The sequence below is a fragment of the Coregonus lavaretus genome (assembly GCF_964263955.1).
Source record: "Coregonus lavaretus genome assembly, chromosome: 4".
Lineage (NCBI taxonomy): Eukaryota > Metazoa > Chordata > Actinopteri > Salmoniformes > Salmonidae > Coregonus > Coregonus lavaretus.
Window position 1 is genome coordinate 1086122 of NC_139991.1, and position 13517 is coordinate 1099638.

The 13517-nt window shown below is 43.0% G+C and overlaps 1 protein-coding gene across 4 annotated transcripts in view; it reads left to right on the forward strand.

Annotated features, from left to right (window-relative positions):
- LOC311128176 (granule associated Rac and RHOG effector protein 1-like) overlaps positions 1-13517 on the forward strand; it is a 41248-nt gene that overhangs the window by 19211 nt on the left and 8520 nt on the right. For 3 of the 4 annotated variants that reach the window (XM_084160176.1, XM_084160175.1, XM_084160177.1), the window contains exons 2-5: positions 2511-3950; positions 10341-10553; positions 12795-12935; positions 13320-13415. In XM_084160176.1, the coding sequence (XP_084016302.1) occupies positions 3444-3950; positions 10341-10553; positions 12795-12935; positions 13320-13415 (957 nt within the window). In that variant the 5' untranslated portion in view covers positions 2511-3443. Of the gene's footprint in view, positions 1-1219; positions 1274-2510; positions 3951-10340; positions 10554-12794; positions 12936-13319; positions 13416-13517 lie in introns of all 4 variants that reach the window. The other variant, XM_084160174.1, reaches the window with a different exon arrangement.

The window sequence follows — 13517 nt, forward strand, 5'->3', positions numbered from 1 at the left end:
GCCAGCAGCACAGACTGGGGACCCTCCTATTACATGGGTTTGTTTGGGTGTAAGCTCTAATACCTTCCGCATTGGAACAAGAAGGTTGGCTGCCAATAGAGAGAGGATAGTGGGGCAGGTCACATCAATATTGATGCCGTGCCCAGCCTGGCCTACTCATCTTAGCCAGGCCTTAGGCAGGCAGGGCAGCAGTGTTTTTACATGGCCTATTGACACTTGGACACAAACAGAACAATTTTTAATGGTGCGAGGCCAGGCAGGGCATCTGACCAAATCAGCAGGACACCAAGACCCTCAAACTCACTTTGGAGTCAGAACAACAAACCTGACAGCTTACACTTCATGGTTTGATAAGTCAAAATGAGAATATCAGAGGCAATATTGGCTTTGTTTATTCATCACAATAATTGGCTGGCTCTGCCTCCTTTGTTATGACATGAGACCTACTGTATTTCACAACAGTTTCCTTATTGGATTTATAGACCTCTGATGTAACTTCCCTTTTCTGTTTTGCAGTTTCTAGGATTTAGGACCTTTTGGGGCTGGACCTGGCTAGTCAGGCTCCTGTTTCCTGTTTCCTCCTGTATCCTTAATATCCCTATTTACTGGGTTAAGCAGCAGTGTGGGGCATCTGGCAGTTACCGCAGTCACTGTAATCCATGGGATTTAGAGACAGGATAGACTGCTCATCTCACTAGTTAGACTACCTCTCTCAAAGCACAGTGTTTGAAGTAGACTGCTTGTCTCTTTTTTCAACAGAAAACATAAGGAGCAACATTTTACCTTTTGGTTATAGAGAGAACTGTTAACTTGACATCAGGTGTTATGACCTGGTTTTTGGAACCAGTTTGCTCACTTGGAAATTGTGGTACTGACCTGTTACACCCTCTACAACCACTGATTATTATTTGACCCTGCTGGTCATCTATGAACGTTTGAACATCTAGAAGAACAATCTTCCTTAATGGCCATGTACTCATATCTCCACCCGGGACACAGCCAGAAGAGGACTGGCCACCCCTCAGTCTGGTTCTTCTCTAGGTTTCTTCCAAGGTTCCTGCCTTTCTAGAGTTTTTCCTAGCCACCGTGCTTCTACATCTGCATTGCTTGCTGTTTGGGGTTTTAGACTGGGTTTCTGTATTTACATTTGCTAATGTGAAAAGGGCTTTATAAATACATTTGATTTAATGGCTGTCTCTCCATTGCTTCCATGGTGTAGGCTCAGGCTCTGTCTGCACACCCCTCTGTTTGTGAAAGGAAGCGAAGTTTGAAGGTCAGTGAACATTGTAGATAAAAACAGTGGTGGAATGTTTTGTATGGTTGATAAAGGCCATGTAGAATGCACATGAAGTCTGAGCAGCACACAATGGCGGGTGTCTGGTGTTATCCTGAGGAAAAGCTGTGGCTTGTTTTCTTTCCACAAGTTGCTCCCTCATCCCAAACCATTTGTCGCTGTAAGCATGGGGCTGGGTGATAACAAAATGAATAGCAGATAGGCCTACACATTACACAGTGGGACTGGCCTGTCCAGTATAATTAGTGTGATGTTGCCATTTAGGGTGTGATATCATCAGGGGATTCTAATATCAACAAACAGTACAGCAACGCTCCAGATACCAATTGCAAATGTTTTAGTATTGATTGCCACATTTCTTGTGTGCGTCTGAATTTCCTAGCCTTCATTATGCTAGCTAGGGCCTACATCTAGGAAGAAAACGGGTACATTTCCAAGTATTGACATGGACATCTCTCCACTACTGTGACAAATATTATCACCATTGTTCTCAAACTAGGTAATGATACATGCTGGCATTTGTTTCTCCTAACCATGCATTATGCTTATTTGCATAATTACATAAAACTACCAAGGGGAGAAACAACAGGTTTCTATGGACATTTGCTGCTTAGGTTTTGAAAGGGGATATTGTTAACTCCCACTGTGTGTGTTCAATTAGGACAGATCGCCACTGTTTTCCAACAATGACCGCTTGTAGACATTTGTCTGTGGTTTTCCTTTTGTAGAGGAGTTATTACTGAGTACTAGGGTTAATTCTTCTTCAGAGATGCTCTCCATGAGGTACAACGTTAGTACCAGTCTAGAAGTGTTGATTGTGTTGTGTATGCAGGGATCTACACTGTGAGCATGTCTACCATTTATTTACTGAATTATGAAGTCTAATATTAAATTAGTCTAATAATGGGATCATGAATTAACACCTGACTATGCTAAACCCCCAATGTTCTTCTGTTTTCTCTTGTTCGATTTTATTGTTGCTGTTGAGTTGGGCTACTGGAAGTTGTTGCACAATTTGGTCATGAAACCTAGTGTAATTCCTTAAACTAAATATTTACTTGAGTTTCTAAGCATTCACAATTATTTTCCTTATCTTCCCAAGAACTGGCTCAAAACCGCCACGTTTTATTGGAAATAACAGCACATTAGAAACAAAGCTCATCCTTCCTCTGATATCATTGTAACGTTATTTTGTTTCTCCCTTTTCCTCCCTTAGGAAATGACCTAGAGGCCTTACAGATACATTTGTGCTTTTGTCGCTCTTCTAATCTGCGTTTTGTGGAGGAGAAGCGGCGAGATCTGGAAGCACATTTTGTTTCCACAGTGATTAATAACTACCTCAGCCAGCAGAAGGAAACGGCGCGGACGTCGAGGAGGAGGAGGCCGGCGAAGTTTCCAACAGCAGTCCTATCAGCTGGCTTCTGTTCACCGCCCCACGAGCCACACAGACACTGTGTGAAGAGGATCTCTGACGGACTGGTTGTCTGCCCTCCGCTCCATACACACCACAGGCTGCCATCGCAGAGAGGAAGTGAAGTGACAAGGCAGCATAATCCTACTGGAGAACTGTTTTCGTCTCTTTTTTTATTTTCACACTCCTTGCTGTTGACCAGTGCCACATTTCTTTTCAGATTCTTCGCTTTGTTTTTTGCTTTTAAAGATTTTCTTTTTTTTTGGAAGTCTATCAGTAAAAACATCCATAAATGCTATATACATGTTATACAAAGAATACATTTTCTGCTTCCATTTGAAGGAATTGTTATGCACATGAATATTGTCTTGGAATGAGAGTGAATCGTGGAGCGTTTTCAGTTTTTTGTGCTGTCCTCATAAAACATTGACTCCTTTTGAGGCTGAAAATACAGATTCGGAAACGTGCATTTCTGCCTGTTATTTTTGCTGGGGCTGCCCACCGTGAGCTGCAGCAGGGCTGCACATAAACATCACACTCAGTCAGCAAGTCTTTACCCTGCTCTCTCTCTGCATCTCTCTGTTACAGTTCTGAGGCATATTGAGATGAGCTTCTGGCAGATGGAGCCCTTAAGTTGTCTTTTTACATAAATTCCAGGACTATTGGGTTGTTGTTTAGATAAGAGAGAGCGTTTCTGGCTGGGTGAAACCCGGAGCTTCCAGAGTCAGCCTGACACATATGTATTGTTGTAGTGCGCAGGAAAGTAAAATGGACTACAAGCGGCGCTTTTTGCTCGGCGGGTCCAAGCAGAAAGTGCAGCAGCACCAGCAGTACCAGATGCCTGAGCTGAGCCGGACCCTCAGCGCCCCCTTGGGCTCCACCTGCTCCCCCATGGGGGGCTCCACCGGGGTGGGCATGGCCGGCAGCTGCCAACCACCTCCCTCCACCCCCAACACCACCACTGCGGTCGCCGACATCCAGCAGGGCATCTCCAAGTACTTGGATGCGCTGAACGTGTTCTGCCGGGCCAGCGCCTTTCTCACGGACCTGTTCAGCAGCGTGTTCAGGAACTCCCACTACTCGAAAGCAGCTATGCAACTGAAGGACGTGCAGGAACATGTCATGGAGGCGGCCAGCCGGCTGACTGCAGCAATAAAGCCAGAGATCGCCAAGATGCTGATGGAGCTGAGCGCTGGGGCCGCCAACTTCAAAGACCAGAAGGACTTCAGCCTGCAGGATGTGGAGGTAAGGGGTTCCCGGGGTTCCAGTTACCGACCTGGACACACTGAACACCTGTCAAAGTAAAGTTATTACATTATACTGACAATTAGGCCTACCTGTAAAAAAAATAACATGTTGAGTCTTTTCCGTTCCCCTCCCTTCCGTTTCTCTGTCAATCAGTGGAGGCTGGTAGGAAGAGCTATAGGTGGAAAGGTGCATTGTAATGGCTGGAATTGGAATATATGGAACGTCAAATGTGGTTTCCATATGTTTGACGCAGTTCCATTTATTCCATTTCAGCCATTACAATGAACCTTTCCTCCTATAGCTCCTCCCACCTGCTGTCAATAGAGCATGCTTTGCCAAAAGGGAACTTTTTTTTGCACTTTTTGCTTTTGTTTCTTATGTTCCATTTTTTAGTGCAAGGCTGCTGCTAAGATGCCTAGCTAAAGTCTCTCAGAATGCATGGCTCCTTGATCCAGAATTTCTTGGCTGAAATGAGGCCCTGACGCCCAATGTTAAGCGGGTGCTAGGATCTGAGGGCGAGGTGCGAAAAGCACTGAGGATGTGAGAAGAAGAGAGCCGGAACCATAGTTTATGCTGAGAGACAGACAGATCACCCTGCATTGCCAGCAAAGTTACTTACGTCTCAATTGTGAAATGCTGCTCTGAAAGTATTTTTTTGCAGTGAGTCTTTGTATGGGAAAATAGTAACTGAAAGTAGACTGCACTGGCATCTGTGGATGAGAAGCCTTATGTACTGCTGCTGCCATAGCTGTGCCTACTGCCTAGCCAGTCAGACATGGATAGAGGTTCCAGGGTAGTGCCACTCCTAAATAATACTCAAGAGGAATGCCAATCCATTGCTCCCTGTGATTAAGAGTCAACCGTTTTATTTATTTTTAATACATCTGTTTGGGCAGCAAGCAAATTGCCTCTTGTGTAGTGAATGTTTGTGCGATGTCTATGCTCTCATCCTGGAGATTAAACAGATTTAAGGGGGCAAGGCCTCAGTGGCAGACCATGAGTGAATAAGATGAATGTTCAGGCCAGGGCTGTTTTATGAGAGGGACTGCAGGGCCTCAGTGGATGTGGTTGTGCTCAGAGCAGGAAAGACTTTCGCACCACAATCTGTAATTTGGACTCTGTGGTCTTGGATATGCACAGATAAATATTAAGGGAGGGGAAGCCCAACTCAGTGAAAGTTCAGACTGCGGCAGGACTGTCTGGCAGCAACACTGACTCACTCTGGCTTCAGCTAGTGTCTGTGAATAACAACAGTGCGTTTGTCAAAGAAAAGTGTGCTTTTGCTCTACCTCAGTCTTGCATGAATTGAGGAATGAATAAGATATTCAGACCTAGTTGAGTAGAAGGAATCTATCATAAACCAACACTTTTCAGGATGTTTACAGACAAAAGACAGACCTAAATGGCCACGTGCATCATATAGGCCTACTGTGTATTTTGACTAGACCAGTGAGTTTCACTCTGTTTCACAGATTACGGCTTCACTTTTTATTCCACCTCCATTTCCTCCATGAGCAACTGAATATTGTTTATGTCAAATTACTTTTCACATAAGAACACAGTACACCTTTAGATTTGGCCATTTCCCTGCCCCCAGAGAGATTTACTACATTTGTGACGGAAAGGGCTTTTCCATTTGTGCGTGTGTATGAATATTTGTCTTGGCAGTTGTATGTAAAAGATAGAATTGGGTCTGTATGAAGAACAAAAAAAGCTCTTGAGTTTGGGGAATTGTGGAATGTTGAAGGAAGCAGGATCATTTTTTCCCCTCTTATTCCCCCAAATCCAGAAAGTCCAGTCAGTATGGAAAACAAAACGTGTGTTTTTATCGGCACTTGGCTACCCTGGCTGCTCAAAGTGTCTCAGCTGCCAAATATGCATGAAAATGTCACGGTTTATTAGGGGGCAGTCTACTGAGTGTATGAGTGAAACCACAGAGGGAGTGAAGGTCAGGCCAACCAGACAGGAGTCCTGGGGAAGATCTCGATTGCATCCTCTCTCCTTCTCAAAGCCATTGTAGGAGAAGGTCAGAGACGAGGAGAAGATGTGAGGAGTATGCAATGTTTGATTTTCCCCTGGTTCTGAACAGGAGGCCATCACAGTGCAGCCAGGGCCAGAGCCAGGCAGACAACTGCACAAGCAGCACTCCCGAAACACCCCTGAAAAAACACATCTGACCTAGTTCAGCGGGCTTCAAAGATTCTGTATCATTTTTCCCAACAGTTGATTTGTTACTTGATAGGATTCTTTCATATCAGGTGTCTACTACATGGTCAGTCTATTTTGTTCTTAGGTTACTACTCCTCCTCTACCTCTGATTTTATGGCCACGCTCACAGCAGCCATTATTAGATTACAACCTCGAGGTTGTGTGTAACGAACGTCACCCGGTTTCTTTTAATTGAGAGAGAAATTAAATCTGTATCAAAACAATGGATGAGTATCATGTTGGATTATTATGTGACGCACCAGCACTTCCTGTTTTGGTCTAATAGACCCCTTTCTGTGTTTGCAAACATTGATGCATGAGGGCGATCTGCGCACGTTGGTGGCAGAACAAGGGGGAGTCCTTATAGAACGTCAGCAAAAAAAGACTATTTACATGTTGCTTATGAGTCATTTTCTAACAACTTTTGGATTATAATTTGGATTTTAAGGCTTGTATGAATGTCCTGCTTAATATAATGTTGGCGTCATCATCGCAAATCGACTGCATTATACTTGCACTTCAACTTCAATCAGTAAAATGGCTCTTTGGCTGGCTTTTGCTACAGCCTATATCAATGAGCGTTAGCATTCTGGCGAACAACTGCTGCATCCAAAATTAGTTATTTTGCAAAGATCACAACCAAATATAATCTTAGCGACTGTTCAAGCAAGAATCAAAACGTTATTGTAAGCATATGAGAACCCAAAAAAGTTATTTTGTTTAGAAGTAATACAAATTTAAATCTAGGCTATGTTGAATGGGCGCAGATGGCAATGGTTTTCTTACTGCCGCCAGGAGTCGCACACGTCTGTAAGTGACGTCAGTGTGTCATGTACTGGAAAAGGGTCTATAGATGTTACCTTTGGAAATGGCCATCCTACAGAAGACAGGCTGGATGGTGAGGGCCACTCAGTAGCAGCACTAAAGAGGTATTTTAGACAGGAAGAAAACATGAAACACAAAGGCATCTGGTTTTTATTCTCACTCTCCTAGGATAGATTATCATTTCCACTTCAAGAAGACAATAGATGTGTCCTTAGTAAATGGTGAAGATCAGTGTTGTTCGATTCATCCTTCTCACTGTTGAAGCCTGCCTTTCAGCCCTGTATGTGTCCAAAAGTTGGCTTGGCCCTGTTAGTTTTATTCCTCATATTTTCCATGAGCTGATAAGAAATGTCATCTTATCCCCATGTGTGATTAATAATTTTTTGTTGCAACTTTTTCATTTATCTTGCTAGATTATCATGTCCTTTTATAGTTTGTGATTGTCTGTTCTGTCCTTTTATAGTGTTCTGTACATCTGGTCCAAAAATAATAGTATTAATGGTATTATAAGCAATTTGACATTACTTCTCAGAATGCAGGGCTTGACATTACCTTTTTTGCAACTTGTCCTTTGGACAAGTAGGACTGATTTTATTATTTTTTATTACTTGGCCAAAAGCTCAAGTCACTTACAATAAATAAATGGTCTTTAACATCATTTGTACATCATTCTATGACTTTACAAAATAAAATGCATTACCATCTTTTTTACCATAGAGAATCAGACAAAAATGTAGGCTACACTCTTTCTTTGCATATTCAAGCCTGTCTCAAAACACAACACAGCCCCTTTTAAGGCTCTCCTGGAGGATGGTTGGCCACCTTTGGTAGCCTATACAATATTGCAACATTACAATTACAACCAAATACTTTTTATTTATTTATAAAATAATTCCCTCCAGGGCTCGTAAGTAAGGGCACCTTTTTGTCTTCTGGGACGATAAATATGTCTACGGTTCAAATCAGACACTGGGACAGTTCTGGGATGACAGATCCAAAATCCATACAACCACTGCACAAAAAAAAAACCAATGAGGCTGATGCAAAAGATCAGACCATTTTAGCTTAAAATGTTGATAACGTTTTATTTTTTCATATTATAAGCTCAACAATGCGCACATGGCTGTTGGTTACATGTGAATGTTCCAAAATGCAATTAGTGGGAAAACACCGGGAAAACACTTCTCAAAAGCGCACTGCATGCATGAGCGGTTTCATGTGACCGAGATGAAAATATCTGTTAAACAATTTGAATGCTTTCTTAATTTCTAACAACCATCTGTAATAATAGGCCTTTTTGTTGCATTCACTGATAAAATGGACTCCAAATTTGACCACTAAGATCTTTTATGTTAAACAATTCCGCGACTCAATTCCGTGACAGCCTACAATTTGTTTGATAGTCTGCATTAGGAAAGTGAGGGGAGAGAGACAATCTCATATCATTATTCATTGAGCCAGTGTTCGGTATGCATTAGTCATTTGAGAGAGAAGTGTTACCAGCGTTAATACTGTGATTAGCAGTGCAACGTAAGCAGCAGGCATGTCACACACCCTCATAACTCATGGATCAGAACCAATACTGCATGTTTGACCCATTCCCTTATGTTATAACTGTTATTTGGTCCTATTTCCGAATCAGAGCTGAAGAGGGCTCTAAAGGGTTTGGACCTTGCCTTGGAAATGGTCAGTAAATGTATAGGCCTAGTCGGTGTTGGTGTCTGTGCCCCCATGATGTGGTGTTAAAGAATGAGGACAGCCCAGCCTTGTTGTTCCTGTCTGCTTTTAAACAGGGCGGCATATTTCTGTCTTAACAACTCAGCCAAAATATATTTTCAGCACGTACCTGAAAAAGAACCCTGTGACCACAGTGAGCCCGGCTGTGGTGTCCTGTTGCTCTTGTTTTTGCTAACTGGACAACCAACATGTCTGACTCCTCCTAAACCTTGACAATTCCTTCCTTCACTTCTTATGTAAATGTGAATATTATTGCTTATATGAATCACCCATTGCACAGGGTCTGGGACGCTGCCATCCTGAGGTGGAAAAATCTGCTCCACTATTAAGTTGAAAGGAGAATAGCCAACTTCGTATCAAATAAAACTTTGTCACATGCGCCGAATACAACAATGTGTAGACCTTACAGTGAAATGCTTACTTACAAGCCCTTAACCAACAATGCAGTTCAAGAAAGAGTTAAGAGAATATTTTACCAAATAAACTAAAGTAAAAAATAATAAAGTAACAAAATAAAATAACAATGAGGCTATTTACAGGGGGTACTGAGTCAATGTACAGGTTAGTCAAAGTAATTTGTACATATGTAAGGGTAAAGTGACTATGCATCTATGTATAGATAATAGACAGTGGGTAGCAGCAGTGTAAAAACAAATGGGGGGGTCAATGTAAATAGTCTGGGTGGCCATTTGATGAATTGTTCATCAGTCTTATGGCTTGGGGGTAGTTTGTAGGCGTTGCTTGTTGTGCTTTACTACTACAGTACTAGGCCTCTCAGTAGAGTAGACTGTGATTTATAACACAGACTGTGCTTCCCAATTATGGTAGAAAGTGATTTGCCCTTGTAGATGCTGGGGGAACATTGCACTGTAGACTGGGGTGGTTGTGTGGAAAATGAGAGGACGTGTTATCAAGCAGCACAGCAGAACATGGCCTTGATATAGAGACATTTTCATTTCATCCTGCCACAACTTGAGTTGTGGCTTTTTTTTATTTATTTTTTTACAATTTTAGCCTGTCAAATGTTTTCCTTTTTAATGTTCTAGTGATATGAACCAGTTGAAATTGAACTATTACATAGATAGTTCTCTTCAGTGACTCACAGCCTTTATCCAGCCTTGAACTGTTTTTGGGTTATAGCCCCTCACAAAGTTGTTTTTGTGGGTAATTTGGATGTCACGTTCTCGAGCTGGGTTTTCCTCTGAAACAAGAGGAGCATCTTTAAAGCAGTAAATTGATGCAATGCATGCGATTCTATTTAGAAGATCTGATTTAAGATGACTGAGGGTTATCAAAGTTGTATTTTTTTCCCAGTAAAATTTAAACAACCAAGTCACTGAAGCCAACTTCACTCTGGATAAGAGCGTCTGCTAAAAAAAAAAAAAAAGAAAAAAAAAAAGTAAGTGTCTGAGTTATGATCAAGGCTCCCACTAATGTAATTGTGTGATTTTTTTTTTTTTTTCCTGACGTTATAGGGAATTCCTGCTTTTCTGCCTTGTCTCTATTTATTCATCATTGACCTTGACCAATCCCCCAAACCAATAGACTAGTGTTCCTGATGTTCTATGTTGTCCTGATCACAACCTTGAATCTTGTGTTATGTTGTGTTCTCTCCAGGTGCTGGGTCGGTGCTTCCTAACGGTGATGCAGGTGCACTTCCAGTTCCTATCCCAGGCCCTGCAGAAGGTGCAGCCTGTGGCCCAGTCGTGCCTGGCGGAGGCCCTCGCCCAGGCCCAGGAGCGACGTAGCAATGTCCGCTCCCAGAGCTCCTGCCCTGGGCCCCTCACGGAGCTGGAGGAGGCCTCACGATCATGGAAGGGTGCAGCCGAGGTATTTGGACATGGAGGCCAGGATGCCCCTAGGACTCTCCGAGGAGCTTCCTGGTCTGACTAGCTGGTGGAAATAGGCTGTGTTCAAAATGTGACAAGCTGACTGTTATACATTCCTGTGAAATGAAATGCAGTCAGCTACCATTCCAGCCACAATGTCCTCCTATTTCCCGTTGAGAAGTTTGTATGTACAGTATATGAGCCTGTATTGCTAGTTTTCCCTCCTCCACTTTAAGCTAGGCCTACACATCCCCAAACAAACCCTAGCTAACTGAAATGGAGGCCATTTTGTGAGAGGAGCTAGCTGGCTAATCCCGTAGCTAATCACAGTCCCTCCGGCACATTCTGAGCTTTGTTCTGTACAGTGGAGCCAGAATGGAGAATAGTGAGTGGCCTGATTGATCTGTTAAGCCCTGGCATGTGGGGTGTTAGCCCTGGAGGGAACGGGGCTGGATATCCTGCTGGAATGTGCTGCTGCGATATGGCCGGGCTGGGCCAGGCCGGGCCTCACTGCACTGTTGGGCAGTTTTCATAGAGGGAGGCGGTCGGTCTCCCCCTTATAGAAGCAGTTATTTACAAATCTAGGCCCAACACGGTTCTGAAATGTACAATCTACCAGATTTGTGACCAAATCACTCACTATTATTTGAGTCACAAGCAAGTCTAAAGTCAAGGTCCGAGTCTCATGTAGAGTCACAAGTAGAACGGGTCTACTATACATCTATACATGCAATGACTTGTTCAACTACAAATATGGCAGTTTAAGGCTGTTTGAGGAACCAGACAGCCCTTTTCATTATTTTGTCTACAACACACTTTGATTATGTAATAATTAATTTTAACAAATCCCAAATGCAAGCTTCATAAATAAATAATACATTTCAAGCAATTTTGACATACCAAAAGACCAATTGGCCTATGCTAGTAATTAATGCTTGCAAAGTAAACAGTTCATATTCTTGATCACCAAACAATTTTTGCCGCTGGATATTTGGCAATCCGCTCTCCCTACAGTTTGACATTTGCACTGCACCCAATCCTATAGCTCTATAGCAAATCGTTAATCTGTTCGCTAGCTCATTGGTTCTCAAACGTTTTGACCCGCAACCCCCAAAAAGCAGTGCTTCAAAGCTCATGACCCCACGCATGCACATGCATACACAATTGCTGCGCCAATGTAGCCTGTCATTACAGCCATAAATGGTGATGCATTTTCAAAACGCAAGATACAGAAATAAACTGCGTTTTACACATTTGCATTTGTAGCTGAAGGTCATTAATGTTAGCAGCCAATCTCTGGAGTCCAGAACAAGCAGAATCATACTGCCTACCTGTATGCAGCGGAGGTTGCAGGATCTGTCTGCACCGCATGCTGTCACTTTGGAGGGCTGCCTGCCCCCAGAATGCTCGTTGTCAACTGGCTAGCCCTTTTCTTCCTCACAAATACCGTAATTAATTTGCCAGAATATGTTACATCTTCATCCCATAATATTGAATGCAGTGCGACGTTATAGCTATCTTTAGACATATAGCCAGTAGCCACCCAAACTAGGCCTATCTGAAATATGAAAATGATCAATGAAAATCTCCAGGTAGCCTGTTATTGTTCTGGCAAAGATGCCTCCGTAGTAGATTTCTAAACTGTATTTTATATGGATAATACAAACATAGTCCTACTATGGTAGACTATATGTATCTTTCACATTTAGTTTCACACTCGCGACCTGTCTTGACCAGTTTTCTGGTCCAATCAGAGCAGAGGGCTGAGTGGGCGTTTCACTAGTCAATATGTTGCATGTTCTTTTTGCAAGTCGGTGCTGAGGCTACTGTCTCTGGCTGCATGGAGAGTAATCCATATAGACTCTGTACCACAAAATGAGTGACAATTTTACAAAACCTGGCCAGATAATTTCAAGTCATCAGTCCCGAGTCTTGAGGCTCCAAGTCAAGTCTCAAGTCATCAGATTTGTGACTTGAGTCAGACTCGAGGCCAAGCCATGTGACTCGAGTCCACACCTCTGCAATTTACTATATACTTTTTACTTGGTGGTTAGTTACTCCTTTACATTGAAGTTGAAAATGTTAGCTAGCCAACACTGACAGATTTTCTCATGCATATTGTGCACCTTGCTGTAATGCAGATTAGCTGTACAGAGAAGATGCAGGGTGTGTAAGGGTTGTACTAGGGTATGTGATGCTGTGTTTAAACTGCTATGTGACCTGAGACTGTGCTGTGCTCCAGGCCACAGGACGTCTGAGGGAGAGGGGACGTGACGGCTGCCTGGCAGGCATCCAGGTCCAGCAGCTCTTCTGCTCCAACAACCCCAACATCCCTGATCACCATCTGAAGGAGCTCAACATGAAGATCGACAATGCCTTACAGGTAGATGGGGCTCCCCGCAGGACCACCACAGCCTTGGTCTATGTCTGAAATGGCACCCTATTCCCTAATATAGGCTTGTGCACTGCTTTTGACCAGAGCCTTATTCCTGGTAATTTTCCCTGTAAAGTGCAATACTTTTAATCAGTGCTCCATAGGGCTCTGGTCAAAAGGATTGCACTATATATGGAATAGGTTGCCATTTCAGATGCAGCCTTGGACTTACTGGGTCAATAGTGCCCTACAGAACAAGGGCTGCTTCAAATCAATGTGTTGATGGCTTGGATATGAAAGGACTGGATGAAGCAATAGCTAGCCTGACCTACTTACATGTTGAGTTTATACAAATTATTTTCTCTTTTCTTTTTTCTTCCCCCATCTCGCCAGGCTTATAAAGCAGCACTAGAAAGTATGGGCCACAGTGAATATGCACTGAAGGCTGGCTTTCACCTCAATCCCAAATCTGTGGAGGCAGCTTTACAGGTATGTTTACTCTAAGCACAGGCCGTATTACAGCTCATTAGGAACGGTAAAGCCTTGGATTATAGTGGCCGTGATAAGGGCATACCCTGTCTCTAACCTATT